Source organism: Scyliorhinus torazame, chromosome 5, assembly GCF_047496885.1.
Source record: "Scyliorhinus torazame isolate Kashiwa2021f chromosome 5, sScyTor2.1, whole genome shotgun sequence".
In the NCBI taxonomy this organism is placed as follows: domain Eukaryota; kingdom Metazoa; phylum Chordata; class Chondrichthyes; order Carcharhiniformes; family Scyliorhinidae; genus Scyliorhinus; species Scyliorhinus torazame.
The window spans coordinates 100,586,400-100,598,813 of record NC_092711.1 but is presented as its reverse complement, the minus strand read 5'-3'; the positions used below and the strand labels follow the sequence as shown (position 1 = coordinate 100,598,813).

At 47.1% G+C, this 12,414-nt stretch overlaps 1 protein-coding gene across 9 annotated transcripts in view; it reads left to right on the top strand.

Annotated features, from left to right (window-relative positions):
• LOC140419195 (uncharacterized) overlaps positions 1 to 12,021 on the top strand; it is a 46,997-nt gene extending 34,976 nt beyond the window's left edge. For 5 of the 9 annotated variants that reach the window (XM_072502979.1, XM_072502978.1, XM_072502977.1 and 2 more), the window contains one exon: positions 9,048 to 12,021. In XM_072502979.1, the coding sequence (XP_072359080.1) occupies positions 9,402 to 10,388 (987 nt within the window). In that variant the 5' untranslated portion in view covers positions 9,048 to 9,401 and the 3' untranslated portion in view covers positions 10,389 to 12,021. Of the gene's footprint in view, positions 1 to 5,227; positions 6,178 to 7,624; positions 8,440 to 9,047 lie in introns of those variants that run through there. The other 4 variants (XM_072502973.1, XM_072502974.1, XM_072502972.1 and 1 more) reach the window with 4 other exon arrangements.
• Positions 12,022 to 12,414: the final 393 nt, after the last annotated feature.

The following is a 12,414-nucleotide window of genomic DNA, read 5'->3' as shown; positions in this document are numbered from 1 at the left end:
AGACTAGAAGGGCTTAAGGTTCATAAGGAGGAGGTGTTAGCAATTCTGGAAAGTGTGAAAATAGATAAATCCCCTGGGCCGGATGGGATTTATCCTAGGATTCTCTGGGAAGCTAGGGAGGAGATTGCTGAGCCTTTGGCTTTGATCTTTAAGTCATCTTTGTCTACAGGAATAGTGCCAGAAGCCTGGAGGATAGCAAATGTTGTCCCCTTGTTCAAGAAGGGGAGTAGAGACAACCCCGGTAACTATAGACCAGTGAGCCTTACTTCTGTTGTGGGCAAAATCTTGGAAAGGTTTATAAGAGATAGGATGTATAATCATCTGGAAAGGAATAATTTGATTAGAGATAGTCAACACGGTTTTGTGAAGGGTAGGTCGTGCCTCACAAACCTTATTAGTTCTTTGAGAAGGTGACCAAACAAGTGGATGAGGGTAAAGCAGTTGATGTGGTGTATATGCATTTCAGTAAAGTGTTTGATAAGGTTCCCCACTGTAGGCTACTACAGTAAATACGGAGGCATGGGATTCAGGGTGATTTAGCAGTTTGGATCAGAAATTGGCTAGCTGGAAGAAGACAAAGGGTGGTGGTTGATGGGAAATGTTCAGACTGGAGTCCAGTTACTAGTGGTGTACCACAAGGATCTGTTTTTGGGGCCACTGCTGTTTGTCATTTTTATAAATGACCTGGAGGAGGGCGTAGAAGGATGGGTGAGTAAATTTGCAGATGACACTAAAGTCGGTGGAGTTGTGGACAGTGCGGAAGGATGTTACAAGTTACAGAGGGACATAGATAAGCTGCAGCGCTGGGCTGAGAGGTGGAAAATGGAGTTTAATGCAGAAAAGTGTGAGGTGATTCATTTTGGAAGGAATAACAGGAAGACAGAGTACTGGGCTAATGGTAAGATTCTTGGCAGTGTGGATGAGCAGAGACATCTCGGTGTCCATGTACATAGATCCCTGAAAGTTGCCACCCAGGTTGAGAGGGTTGTTAAGAAGGCGTATGGTGTGTTAGCTTTTATTGGTAGAGGGATTGAGTTTCGGAGCCATGGGGTCATGTTGCAGCTGTACAAAACTCTGGTGCGGCCACATTTGGAGTATTGCGTGCAATTCTGGTTGCCGCATTATAGGAAGGATGTAGAAGCATTGGAAAGGGTGCAGAGGAGATTTACCAGAATGTTGCCTGGTATGGAGGGAAGATCTTACGAGGAAAGGCTGAGGGACTTGAGGCTGTTTTCGTTAAAGAGAAGAAGGTTAAGAGGTGACTTAATTGAGGCATACAAGATGATCAGAGGATTGGATAGGGTGGGCAGTGAGAGCCTTTTTCCTCGGACGGTGATGTCTAGCATGACGGGACATACCTTTAAATTGAGGGGAGATAGATGTAGGACAGATGTCAGAGGTAGGATCTTTACTCAGAGAGTAGTAAGGGCGTGGAATGCCCTGCCTGTAACAGTAGTGGACTCGCCAACATTAAGGACATTCAAATGGTCATTGGATAGACATATGGACGATAAGGGAATAGTGTAGATGGGCTTTAGAGTGGTTTCACAGGTCGGCGCAACATCGAGGGCCGAAGGGCCTGTACTGCGCTGTAATGTTCTATGTTCCCTGAGTGAGAGTGTTCCAGTGAACTGACTGTGGAGAGAGCTTTACCCAGTTACACAGGCTCACGTCATTCACTGCAGGGAGAAATTAAACGGCTGTTTGTGTGTGGACAAAGCTTCAACCGGGAGAAACATGCGGACACCCTCACCATGGAGAAACTGTGGAAATGTACGGACTGTCGAAAATGATTCAGTTACCCATCACAATTGGAGGTTCATCGTCACAGTCACACTGGGGAGAGACCGTTCACCTGCTCCATTTGTGGGAAGGGATTCACCCATTCATACAACCTTCTGACACACCAGCGAGTTCACACTGAGGAGAGGCCATTCACCTGCCCTGTGTGTGGGAAGGGATTCACTCGGTCATCCCACATTGTGACTCACCAACTTGTTCACACTGATAAAAGACCGTTTACATGTCCTGACTGTGAGAAGAGTTTTAAATGTAAAAAGGATCTGCTGACACATCAACGTATTCACACTGGGGAAGAGACCGTTCTCCTGCTCCCTGTGTGGGAAAGGATTCATTCAGTCATCCCACCTGCAGACACATCAACGTGTTCACTCTGATCACAAACTTTTTAACTGTCCTGACTGAGAAGAGCTTTACAAACAAAAAGGATTTACTAACACACCAATATGCTCACACTGGGGACTGACCGTTCACCTGCTCTGAGGGAAAGGATTCAGCCGTCCAAGTGCCCTACTGAACTACCAGAGAATTCACACTGGGAGAGGCCATTCACCTGCTCTGACTGTGGGAAAGGATTCATTAATTCATCCAAACTTCTGATACACCAGCAACTTCATACAGGGGATAGACTGATCACCTGTTCTGAATGTGGGAAGGGATTCACTCGTTCATACAACCTATTGAATCACCAGCAAGTTCATACTGGGGAGAGGTCGTTCACCTGCTCTGTGTGTGGGTAGGGATTCAGTCAGTCATCCAACCTGCTGACATGCCAGAGTTCAAACTGGGGAGAGGCCGTTTATGTGCTCCATACGTGGGAAGGAATTTTCTCATTTATCTTATCTTCTGAAACATCATCGAGTTCACACTGTGGAGAGGCCGTTCACCTGTAATGTCTGTGGAAAGGGATTTACTCAGTCATCCCACCTGCTAACACACAAGCGACTACAAGGTTTGGATTCTACTCTGATTGATGCTGCTAATTACGTCCAGGACTGAATCAGGTTCACTCTTGACAGTCTTAATCTGCTGATGAGATTTAATATTCTGAATAAATGTGAAATAAATAAGCTTGGTTTGAAATATTGCAGATTTTTGTCTTTCCCACCTGAGTGTTTAACAGCACCTGGCTGGAGCTCAGAAAGGACAATCTGGAGGAGGATCACATGGCAGGAACAGAACTTCAGCCTGGACACAGTCCTTCAGGGTCACACTGAGAGGGATAAAAGACACCTCTCTTCACTGACAGCAAAGTCCCGGTGTGGGTTAATCCTGAGGTGTGAGAGAAATGTGTCCCAGCCGCTCTCTTCATGGTTCAGAGCTCCTAGGCACGGAACAGAAGCTCCTTTACAACTGCGTTTAGAGTCAGGAAGAACAATGGTGAATGCTGGAAACGTGCTGTCAAATCAGAGATTGGTGTAAAACTGGGATGTTCCTGATTGAATGTAAAGCAGCTGGTTTAAGTTTCCAGAGTGAAAATGTGGTTATGTGACAGTCACAATGAATTAATTGAACAGAAACCTACTTAAAATAGATTGTTGAAGTCTGCGTTAAAATAACAGCTGGAGGACTTCACAGGAGCCTGGTAACTGCCGGGACAATTAGACAACGGTTTGATTCCCAGATAAAGAAGGATTGCCCAGCTAAATAATTCTACAGATTCTCTACCCTCTGAGAGAAGAAATGTCTCCTAATCTCTGTCCTAAATTTGAAATCCCTTACTCTGAGATTATGCCCTCTTGTCCTAGACTCTCCCACAAGAGGAAACAAGATGATTTTTCAGGCTGTGTAAATGGTTCCACAGACAGTTCACTGGATCACTCTCACTCGGGTGTGTGTGTGTCTCGGGGCTTTTCCAGTCACACTGATGTTTGAAATCACTTCCCACAGTCAGAACAGACAAGCACATTGACAGTTTGTGATATTTAGATCCTAATGAATTGAGTGACTTGTCAGATCTCGATGTTATATTTGGTATGAGTTGCCCAGCTGCCAATCCTCCCGTCCTAATGCCCGAAAAAGAAGTTTACAAAAATGATCACTGTAAGAATAGGGTAGAAGTTCACAACAGATCATTCTAGTTTCCATCAAACCTTCTTTCCTCTCTTGCTTTCCCCAAGCATGTGGTCCAGTCAAAATAAAAGACCAAAATCAACTAGAAATCGCAACAAAAGTGCCGGGAACCTTCCTAACTGAACCAGAATATTGTTCCCAGTGTCTCTGAAACACTCTGTCCGCTGAGGTATACACTGGTTGTGGAAGGTGTCAAGCATTCCGGCGGGTACCGCATGCTCCCTCTGCAGGGCCACTGGGAACAGACAAGACCACGGAATAGAAGTCGGCAGCCAGAGTAACCCCCCCACTAACACCGCCAGTTACTGTGAAAAGGGCCAAGTCGGCACATTCCGGCGCCTGTTTGGGTACACAGAGGGAGAATTCAGAATGTCCAATTCACCTAACACCACGTCTTTCGGGACTTGTGGGAGGAAACCGGAGCACCCGGAGAAAACCCACAGGGAGAATGTGCAGACTCCGCACAGACAGTGACCCAAGCTGGGAATAGAACCTGGGACCCTGGAGCTGTGAAGCAACAGTGCTATCCACTTTGCTACCATGCCGCCCATCCCACCCAGCTACAATGCACTGTTTTAACCAGACCCAAGAGTAGATTCAAGATGTCACATTCGGCACAAGGATACTAGATATTATAGACTGTAAGATCCACAAACTCTGTCAAGATGGCTGCAACTTAACAGGTTATTATGGACATTAAACTGTGGGCAATATCCGATTCTGTGACCAATATTTAGTTTAACACGGACCTGAATAAGGAAACTTTGCAGCCACCTGTGAAGTTTAAATGTCTCGTTGTGTCAGGATGAACCACCATTTGAGGAAAATGAAATCTCTGGACTGTTGGATGTTGGACTGTTGGACAGGAGAATGAGCTCGAATTGGGACAGAGTGAGTGAGTGAGCATCGTAAACTGCGATTGTATCGGGGTGTTCTGGGTCTCAGAGTTGTAACCCTGCAGTTAATCGTCAGGGATGCATTACAATAAACCCTGAACAAAGCAAAAGTGTGTGTGAGAAGCATCTGAAGCAGCAGGAAACAGCTGAAACAGCAGAGCTGAATGTCTGCCAGTGCAGACACAAGACTGAACTTATTCCAGCTTCCAGGTCCTTCCACCTGAGAACCAATGTCCTGGCTATTCACCGACAAGAAGCTTCAGAGCCTCATGATAATTATTTATTTCTAAAAGCGCTTCACTCCAACTAAAGGACCTGCTCAACAAGAAGACAACAGGCCTGCAGCGATATAAAGATTGCAGCCTACATTCCATTTTCATCATTACAGCTTCAACTTGATTATCATAGAATTTACAGTGCAGAAGGAGGCCATTCGGCCCATTGAGTCTGCACCAGCTCTTAGAAAGAGCACCCTACCCATGTTCAGCCCCTCCACCCTATCCCCATAACCCAGTAACCCCACCCAACACTAAGGGCAATTTTGGACACTAAGGGCAATTTATCATGACCAATCCACCTAACCCGCACATCTTTGGACTGTGGGAGCACCCGGAGGAAACCCACGCACACACAGGGAGGATGTGCAGACTCCGCACAGACAGTGACCCAAGCCGGAATCGAACCTGGGACCCTGGAGCTGTGAAGCAATTGTGCTATCCGCAATGCTACCGTGCTGCCCACTAATTAGTTGATCTGTAACTAATTTCTGTGTATGTGTCAGTGAGTGTGAAAGAGACGAGAGACTGAGATGTTCAAACATCCAGGGAAATAGTGTGATAATAAATAACCTTTCCTTTAAAAATCACCAGTAAGCCTGCTGCTGAAATGTATTTTAAATAAAGAAAAATCACACTTGAGGGCAAGGAAATATCACACAAACATCCTGATAAATGACTGGAAAGGACCACGAAATGTAATCAAACGCTGTATAACCCCCTTCAGGTCGCTATACAGAGGCTGCAGCCTCTCACGCTGAATGTCTACGTAATTCAGAGATACCTCCAGCCCACAAACATCAGCTTCAGCCTGGGAGTGGGTGAAAAACTGTTGAACTTTAATATTCGCCGGGCACTAGGACCCGGCTGGGAACAGAAATCTTCAGGTTCCGCCCATCAGCTGTTGCATCACCGAGACGCCAGCGCATGCGCTCTGCTTCCCCAAGATGGCGGCTGTGAACCAGGGCCTTGTCCCGGGAGAGAGCTGACCGGCGGTGATGTGACCTGAGGATCACCGCACCTCAGGCAAGGGGGCAGGTTGGGAAGGCGGTGCCTTCAGGAATAACTGGGAAGGTGATGTTTGGTCAGTTGCTGCAGTCTGTGTAGTGAAGGTGCTGTCACAGTGGTGTGAGGTGAGGAAGTACAGGATTATCACCCAGCAATGATCAATTAAGGGGAATGTAAATCCAGCTCAGGCTGCTTTCAGATTGGAAAGGGAGCTAAGGTGTGTCCTTCGAGCTGGTGAGTGTTGTGGCTTTGGCACTTTCTCTGTAAAGTCCTTCTCATTCATTCCCTCTCTTTACAGCACAAATAGAGGCCCTTTGGCCCATTCATAATAATCTTTATTATTGTCACAAGTAGGCTTACATAAACACTGCAATGAAGTTACTGTGAAAATCCCCTAGTCGCCACACTCCGGCGCCTGTTCGGGTACACAGAGTGAGAATTCAGAATGTCCAATTGACCTAACAAGCTCAACGTTCGGGACTTGTGGGAGGAAACCGGAGCACCTGGAGGAAACCCATGCAGACACTGGGAGAACATGCAGATTCCGAAGCCGGGAATCAAACCCAGGTCCTTGGTGCTGTGAAGCAACAGTGCTAACCACTGTGCTACCATGCCGCCCATAAGATTATTAGATTACTAGGTCTGGGTGAATTGTGTCCCAGGATGCTGTGGGAGGCGAGGGAGAGATTGCAGCGGCTCTGACCCAAAGTTTCAACCACAAATTAGGCCTGCGTTCGGTAGAATTTAGAAGGTTACGGTGTGATCTGATTGAAGTATTTATGATATTAACAGGAAAAGACAGGGTAGATAAAGACAAACTATTTCCACTGGTTGGAGATTCTAAAAGTAGGGATCATTGTCGAAAAATTCGGGCTAGACCATTCAGTAGAGATGTTAGGAAGAACTTCTTCACACACAGGGTGGTAGAGGTTTGGAACTCTCTCCCACAAACAGCACGTGAAGCTCGATCAGTTGTCAAGATGAATTCTGAGGTAGAGTTTTGTTAAGCAAAGATATTCAGAGATATGGAGTTAGGTCACAGATAGGCCATGATCTCACTAAATGGCAGGACAGACTCGAGGGGCTGAATGGCCTACTCCTGTCCCTATGTGTATTTCTGTGATTCTGAAGTTCAGACAATAATACCATGACAGGGGCAGCACGGTGGCGCAGTGGTTTAGCCCTGCAGCCTCAAGGCGCTGAGGTCCCAGGTTCAATCCCGGCTCTGGGTCACTGTCCGTGTGGAGTTTGCACATTCTCCCCATGTTTGCGTGGGTTTCGCCCCCACAACCCAAAAATGTGCAGGCTAGGTGGATTGGCCACACTAAATTGCTCCTTGGAATAAAAATGAATTGGGTACACTAAATTTTTAAAAAAGAATACCATGACAGGGAAAGAGTCCGGATTAGAACCTGAGTTAGTCCGAGATGCAAACCATCCCTCCAGATCCTTGCCCTTCATGGATTTGATGAAGGCCAAGGCAATAGTTGGATTCCTGAAAGACTTGACGGAGTTGTTGGATACCATTTTTCGGGTCTCACGATAAAGCCTGACGTAATTCACTCCCCACAGGATTGAGCTGCCTTTGAACTTCATCGAAGCATGAATGCTTTGTTTGTGTTGCTGCCGAAAGTCCTGAATCCACCCTCCCTCCTGGGGCCAGACGCCACCTCACCGTACCAGTCTCCAGGACCTTCTGGCGATCTTTCCAGTTGTGGAAGTGAATGATTACAGGCCTGGGATGAAAACTATCCCTCAGCCTCAGAGATACAATGCACCCTTTCTAATTTGAAAAACCCAGGCTTCACATCCAGCTTGAGAAAACATGGCTTCTGGTCCTCGAAGAATTGACGGGAGCCTTACCCTCCACACCTTCTGACAGGCCGACGACTCGGATGTTCTTTCTCCGACCCTCAGTTCTCCAAGTCCTACAGGACCTCCGCCAGCCACTCGGCTTGTTTTCAAAGGATTGAATTCTTGCCCCCGTTGAGGAGGCATCTTGCTGAACGTTCAGGATTCTCTCCTCCGGATCATCGAGCCTCTTCATGGTGTTTTGCAGCTGGGCCTCATGAGCTCACAGATATTGAGTCAGCACACTCCACCTCTGGTCAATAACACGGATAATATCAGCAGTCATCATTTTCGCCGCCTCCCAGAGAGCTCCGGAGAGCTCTGGGTCGAGAGACCTCCCGAGTGTCAGGCCGCCATGTTGAAAAGGGGGCTCCATTTCCGCTGAATCCACCTGCGCTGTTTTATTGGTGCATTTCTTCACTTTTTCTGGCATAATCCTACCAGACCGAACCCTGAAGTCTTCCAGGACATAACAAATATGAATTCAGGATTAGGTAGATGAGTGCCGGGCGATCAGGATAAGTGACAGATTATAGGTGAGTGGCACCAGAACCTGCAGAAAATCAGCTACTCCCATGCCAGTGTCACATGCCCCCCCCCCCCCCCCCCCCCGCAGGGTTATGGGGAACTGGCAGGAAAATGGAGAGAAAGCTGAGATGAGGAGGGATTTCTTTATTCGAGGATGTGGTGAAGCTTTGGAATTCTCTACCCCAGAGGATTCTGGAGCTTCAGTCATCAAGTATTTTCAAGATACAGATTGATAGGTTTCTAGATATTGAAGACGTCGGGGGATATGGGGGATAGTGTGGGAAAACGGTGCTGAGGTAGATTGACCAATGATCCCATTGAATGGTTCAGGTTCGATGGGCCGAATGGCCGACTGCAGCTCATATTTGTTATGATCCCCTGGACAGGAAGCTGTAAGCTGGGATGTGTCAGTCAGCCTGAACCAGCACCTTCAGGAGAATTAGGAGGGTGAATATTAGATACAGCAGAGTAAGAATGGAGGGGAGAGTGTGTGGAATGGAGATTTACAGCTTTTGGAGAACAATAGAGGAAATAATATTTCATAGAAACTAGAATTGTCTGTTCTGAGTTTCTATCCTGTACTGACAGTGATGAATTTTGTAAATTGTTTTTACAGGATATTAGATGAGAAGGAATTACAGACAGAAATCTCAATCATCACGTCTCGATCTGACAGTCACTCCCTTCCTTGGATCCTGAATATCATCGGCCTTTCAATCTAGAAGGAAAAATGTTTCCCCGAACTGTCAGCAAAATATTTCAACCGTCAGTGTGACTGAAAAAGCACCGAGACCCACACAACACACACCTGAGTGAGAGAGTTCCGGTGAACTGACTGTGGAAAGAGCTTTAACCAGTTACACAGCCTGAAAAACATCACAACATTCAGAGTGGGGAGAGACCATACCCGTGTTGTGGACAAGGCTTTGACTGATCATCCAACCTGGAGAGATGTGAGGAGACCCAAAACATGGAGAAACCGTGGAAATGTGAGGACTGTGGGAAGGGATTCAGAGCCCCATCTCAGCTGGAGATTCATCAACGCAGTCACACTGGGGAGAGGCCGTTCACCTGCTCAAAATGTGGGAAGGGATTTACTCAGTTCTCCAGCCTGCAGGCTCACCAGCGAGTTCACACTGGGGAGAGGCCATTCACCTGCTCCAAGTGTGGGAAGGGATTTACTCGGTTATCCACCCTGCAGACACATCAGCGAGTTCACACTGGAGAGAGGCCATTCACCTGCTCTCAATGTGGGAAGGGATTTACTCACGTATCCAACCTGCGGAAGCACCAGCGAGTTCACACTGGGCAGAGGCCGTTCACCTGCTCTCAGTGTGGGAAGGAATTTACTTGGTTATCCACCCTGCAGACACATCAGCAAGTTCACACTGGGGTGAGGTCATTCAACTGCTCCCAATGTGGGAAGGGATTTACTCCATTATCTGACCTGCGGAGACACCAGCGAGTTCACACTGGAGAGAGGCCGTTCACCTGCTCTCAATGTGGGAAAGGATTTACTGACGTATCCAACCTGCGGAGGCACCAGCGAGTTCACACTGGGCAGAGGCTCTTCACCTGCTCTCAGTGTGGGAAAGGATTTACTCGAGTATTCAACCTGCAGTCACACCAGCGAGTTCACACTGGAGAGAGGCCGTTCACCTGCTCTCATTGTGGGAAAGGATTTACTGACGTATCCAACCTGCGGAGGCACCAGCGAGTTCACACTGGGCAGAGGCCGTTCACCTGCTCTCAGTGTGGGAAAGGATTTACTCGAGTATTCAACCTGCAGAGACATCAGCGAGTTCACACTGGGGAGAGGCCGTTTACCTGCTCTCAATGTGGGAAAGGATTTACTGCCGTATCCAACCTGCGGAGACACCAGCGAGTTCACACTGGGGAGAGGCCGTCCACTTCTCAATGTGAGACGGGATTGCATGTTTCACCACACCTGTTGTGACACCAACAATTTCACAATCGATTACAGGGGTTAGATTCTGCTGTTATTGTTTCTGCTCTACACCCAGGACTGCATTTTGTTCATTCTGACAGGTGGTCAGTGGGGATGGTCAGAGGGTTTCTTTCTGCTGGACTGACCGGTCTCACCACTTTGCCTCCAGTGGGCTGATGCTCTTTGAGCCTTGTTGCTAATACCTGGCTTCAAATTGCACAAGGATCACAGAGTGAAAGGGTGTTTGGAAGCTTGAAGATATTTAGTTGCCATTTCTGTTTGGAACCCAGCAAAGCATGCCACGTTGTCATGGAGATGGGCCCTGGTGGTTACTCATTCATCCCAACTGCTGACACACCAGCAGATTCACAATGATGAGAGACCTTTTAAATGCAGGAAGTGCTTTAAATGTTCTCGGGATTAGGTGTCCCATCAAAGAGTTCACACTGACGCGAGACCGTTTAAATGCTGCCACGAGGTGACATCATCCAAAAGCACCGTGTTAGTTTTCACATGTACACAGACAACACTCAGCTCTACCTCACCCCTCTCCATTCCTCCACTGTTACTGAATGATCAAACTGCTTATCCCACATCCGGTACTGGATGAGCAGAAATTTCCTCCAATTAAAAATTGGGAAGACCAAAGCCATTGCCTTCAGTCACCATTAGAAATTCCGTTCCCGAACTCCCGAGTCCATCCCTCTCCCTGGGAACTGTCTGAGGCTGAACCACACTCTGCACAATCTCCGTGTCAGATTTGACCCCAAGATGAGTTTCTGACCCCATATCCACACCATCACTAATAACAGATATTTCAGTCTCCATAATGTCACCTGTCCACTCCCACACCAGCTGCTGCTGAAACCTCATCCATGCCCCTGTTACCTTTAGACTTGATTCCAACACATTCCTGTCCAGCCTCTCACATTCACCCCACATGGAAATGGGAGATCATCCAAAACTCTGCTCACTGTGTGTTTTCTCACACCAAGTCCTGTTCACCATCACCCCTGTGCTCACTGACCTCCACTGGCTCTGAATGAGCAATGCCTCCATTATAAAATTTGCATTCATGTTGTCAAATCCCTCCTTGGCCATGAACATCATCAGCCTTTAACCATGGAAGCAAAGAGCCCTATTCAATGTGTGGAGAAACAGTTCACGTGGTCTGAATGTAGATGATGTTTTAGCCGATTATCTGACCTTTCGAACAATATGTAGTCACACTGGGGAGAAATCTTGGAAATCTGGGGATTGTGGAATGGATTTAATCAGACCTGGAGATTCATCGACCTGTTCACACTGAGGAGTGACCGTTAATGTTCTCCGTGTGTGGGAAGGGAGTCACTCAGTTCACCAGCCTCACTTCTTCATGGTCAATCTGTACTGGACTGTTACCAAGTGCAATGTATCTTTCCTGAGGTTTGGGGCCCAGTACGGAACACAGTTCATGCAGCAAGTGAGGAAAAGACAGCAGGAATTTCTCTAATCTGTGATTTACAAGGACACATTCTCTGGTTCCCAGCAGTTACGTTTCTTTAGTTATTTCCTCATTCTCCCTAAACTACCCTGCCTGTTAATTCTATTATTTCTGATAATTCCATTACTGTAGCTATAAACATCACACATTAGAATTTAATCTGTTCCATTATTCACTCTGGTTTCGGTTTATGGTGAGGTTAATAACAGACAACTCTGTCCTCGGGCCCGCCCCCCCCCCCCCCCCCCCCGCCCGCTGGCCGCCCCCCCCGCCCCACCCGATCCGATTCGAGTTTCCAATGAGTCGATTCTGTGGAATGGAATGTCTGATCAGCGTTTCCACGGTGACCTGTCTGCAGTGAAGAGCCTGCTTGAGTTTCTAATTCAGATTAAACTTCTCTGTCCCATAACACACATTATATCAGACTTTGGATGTCAATGTATTTCAGCCATGTTATGTTAATGTCTCCAAAACCCTAAAAGGAGTTTCAGATACACAAACTTTCAAGTGTGGCAGGACAAGTTGATAAAGTGTTTAAAATTCACAATGGAT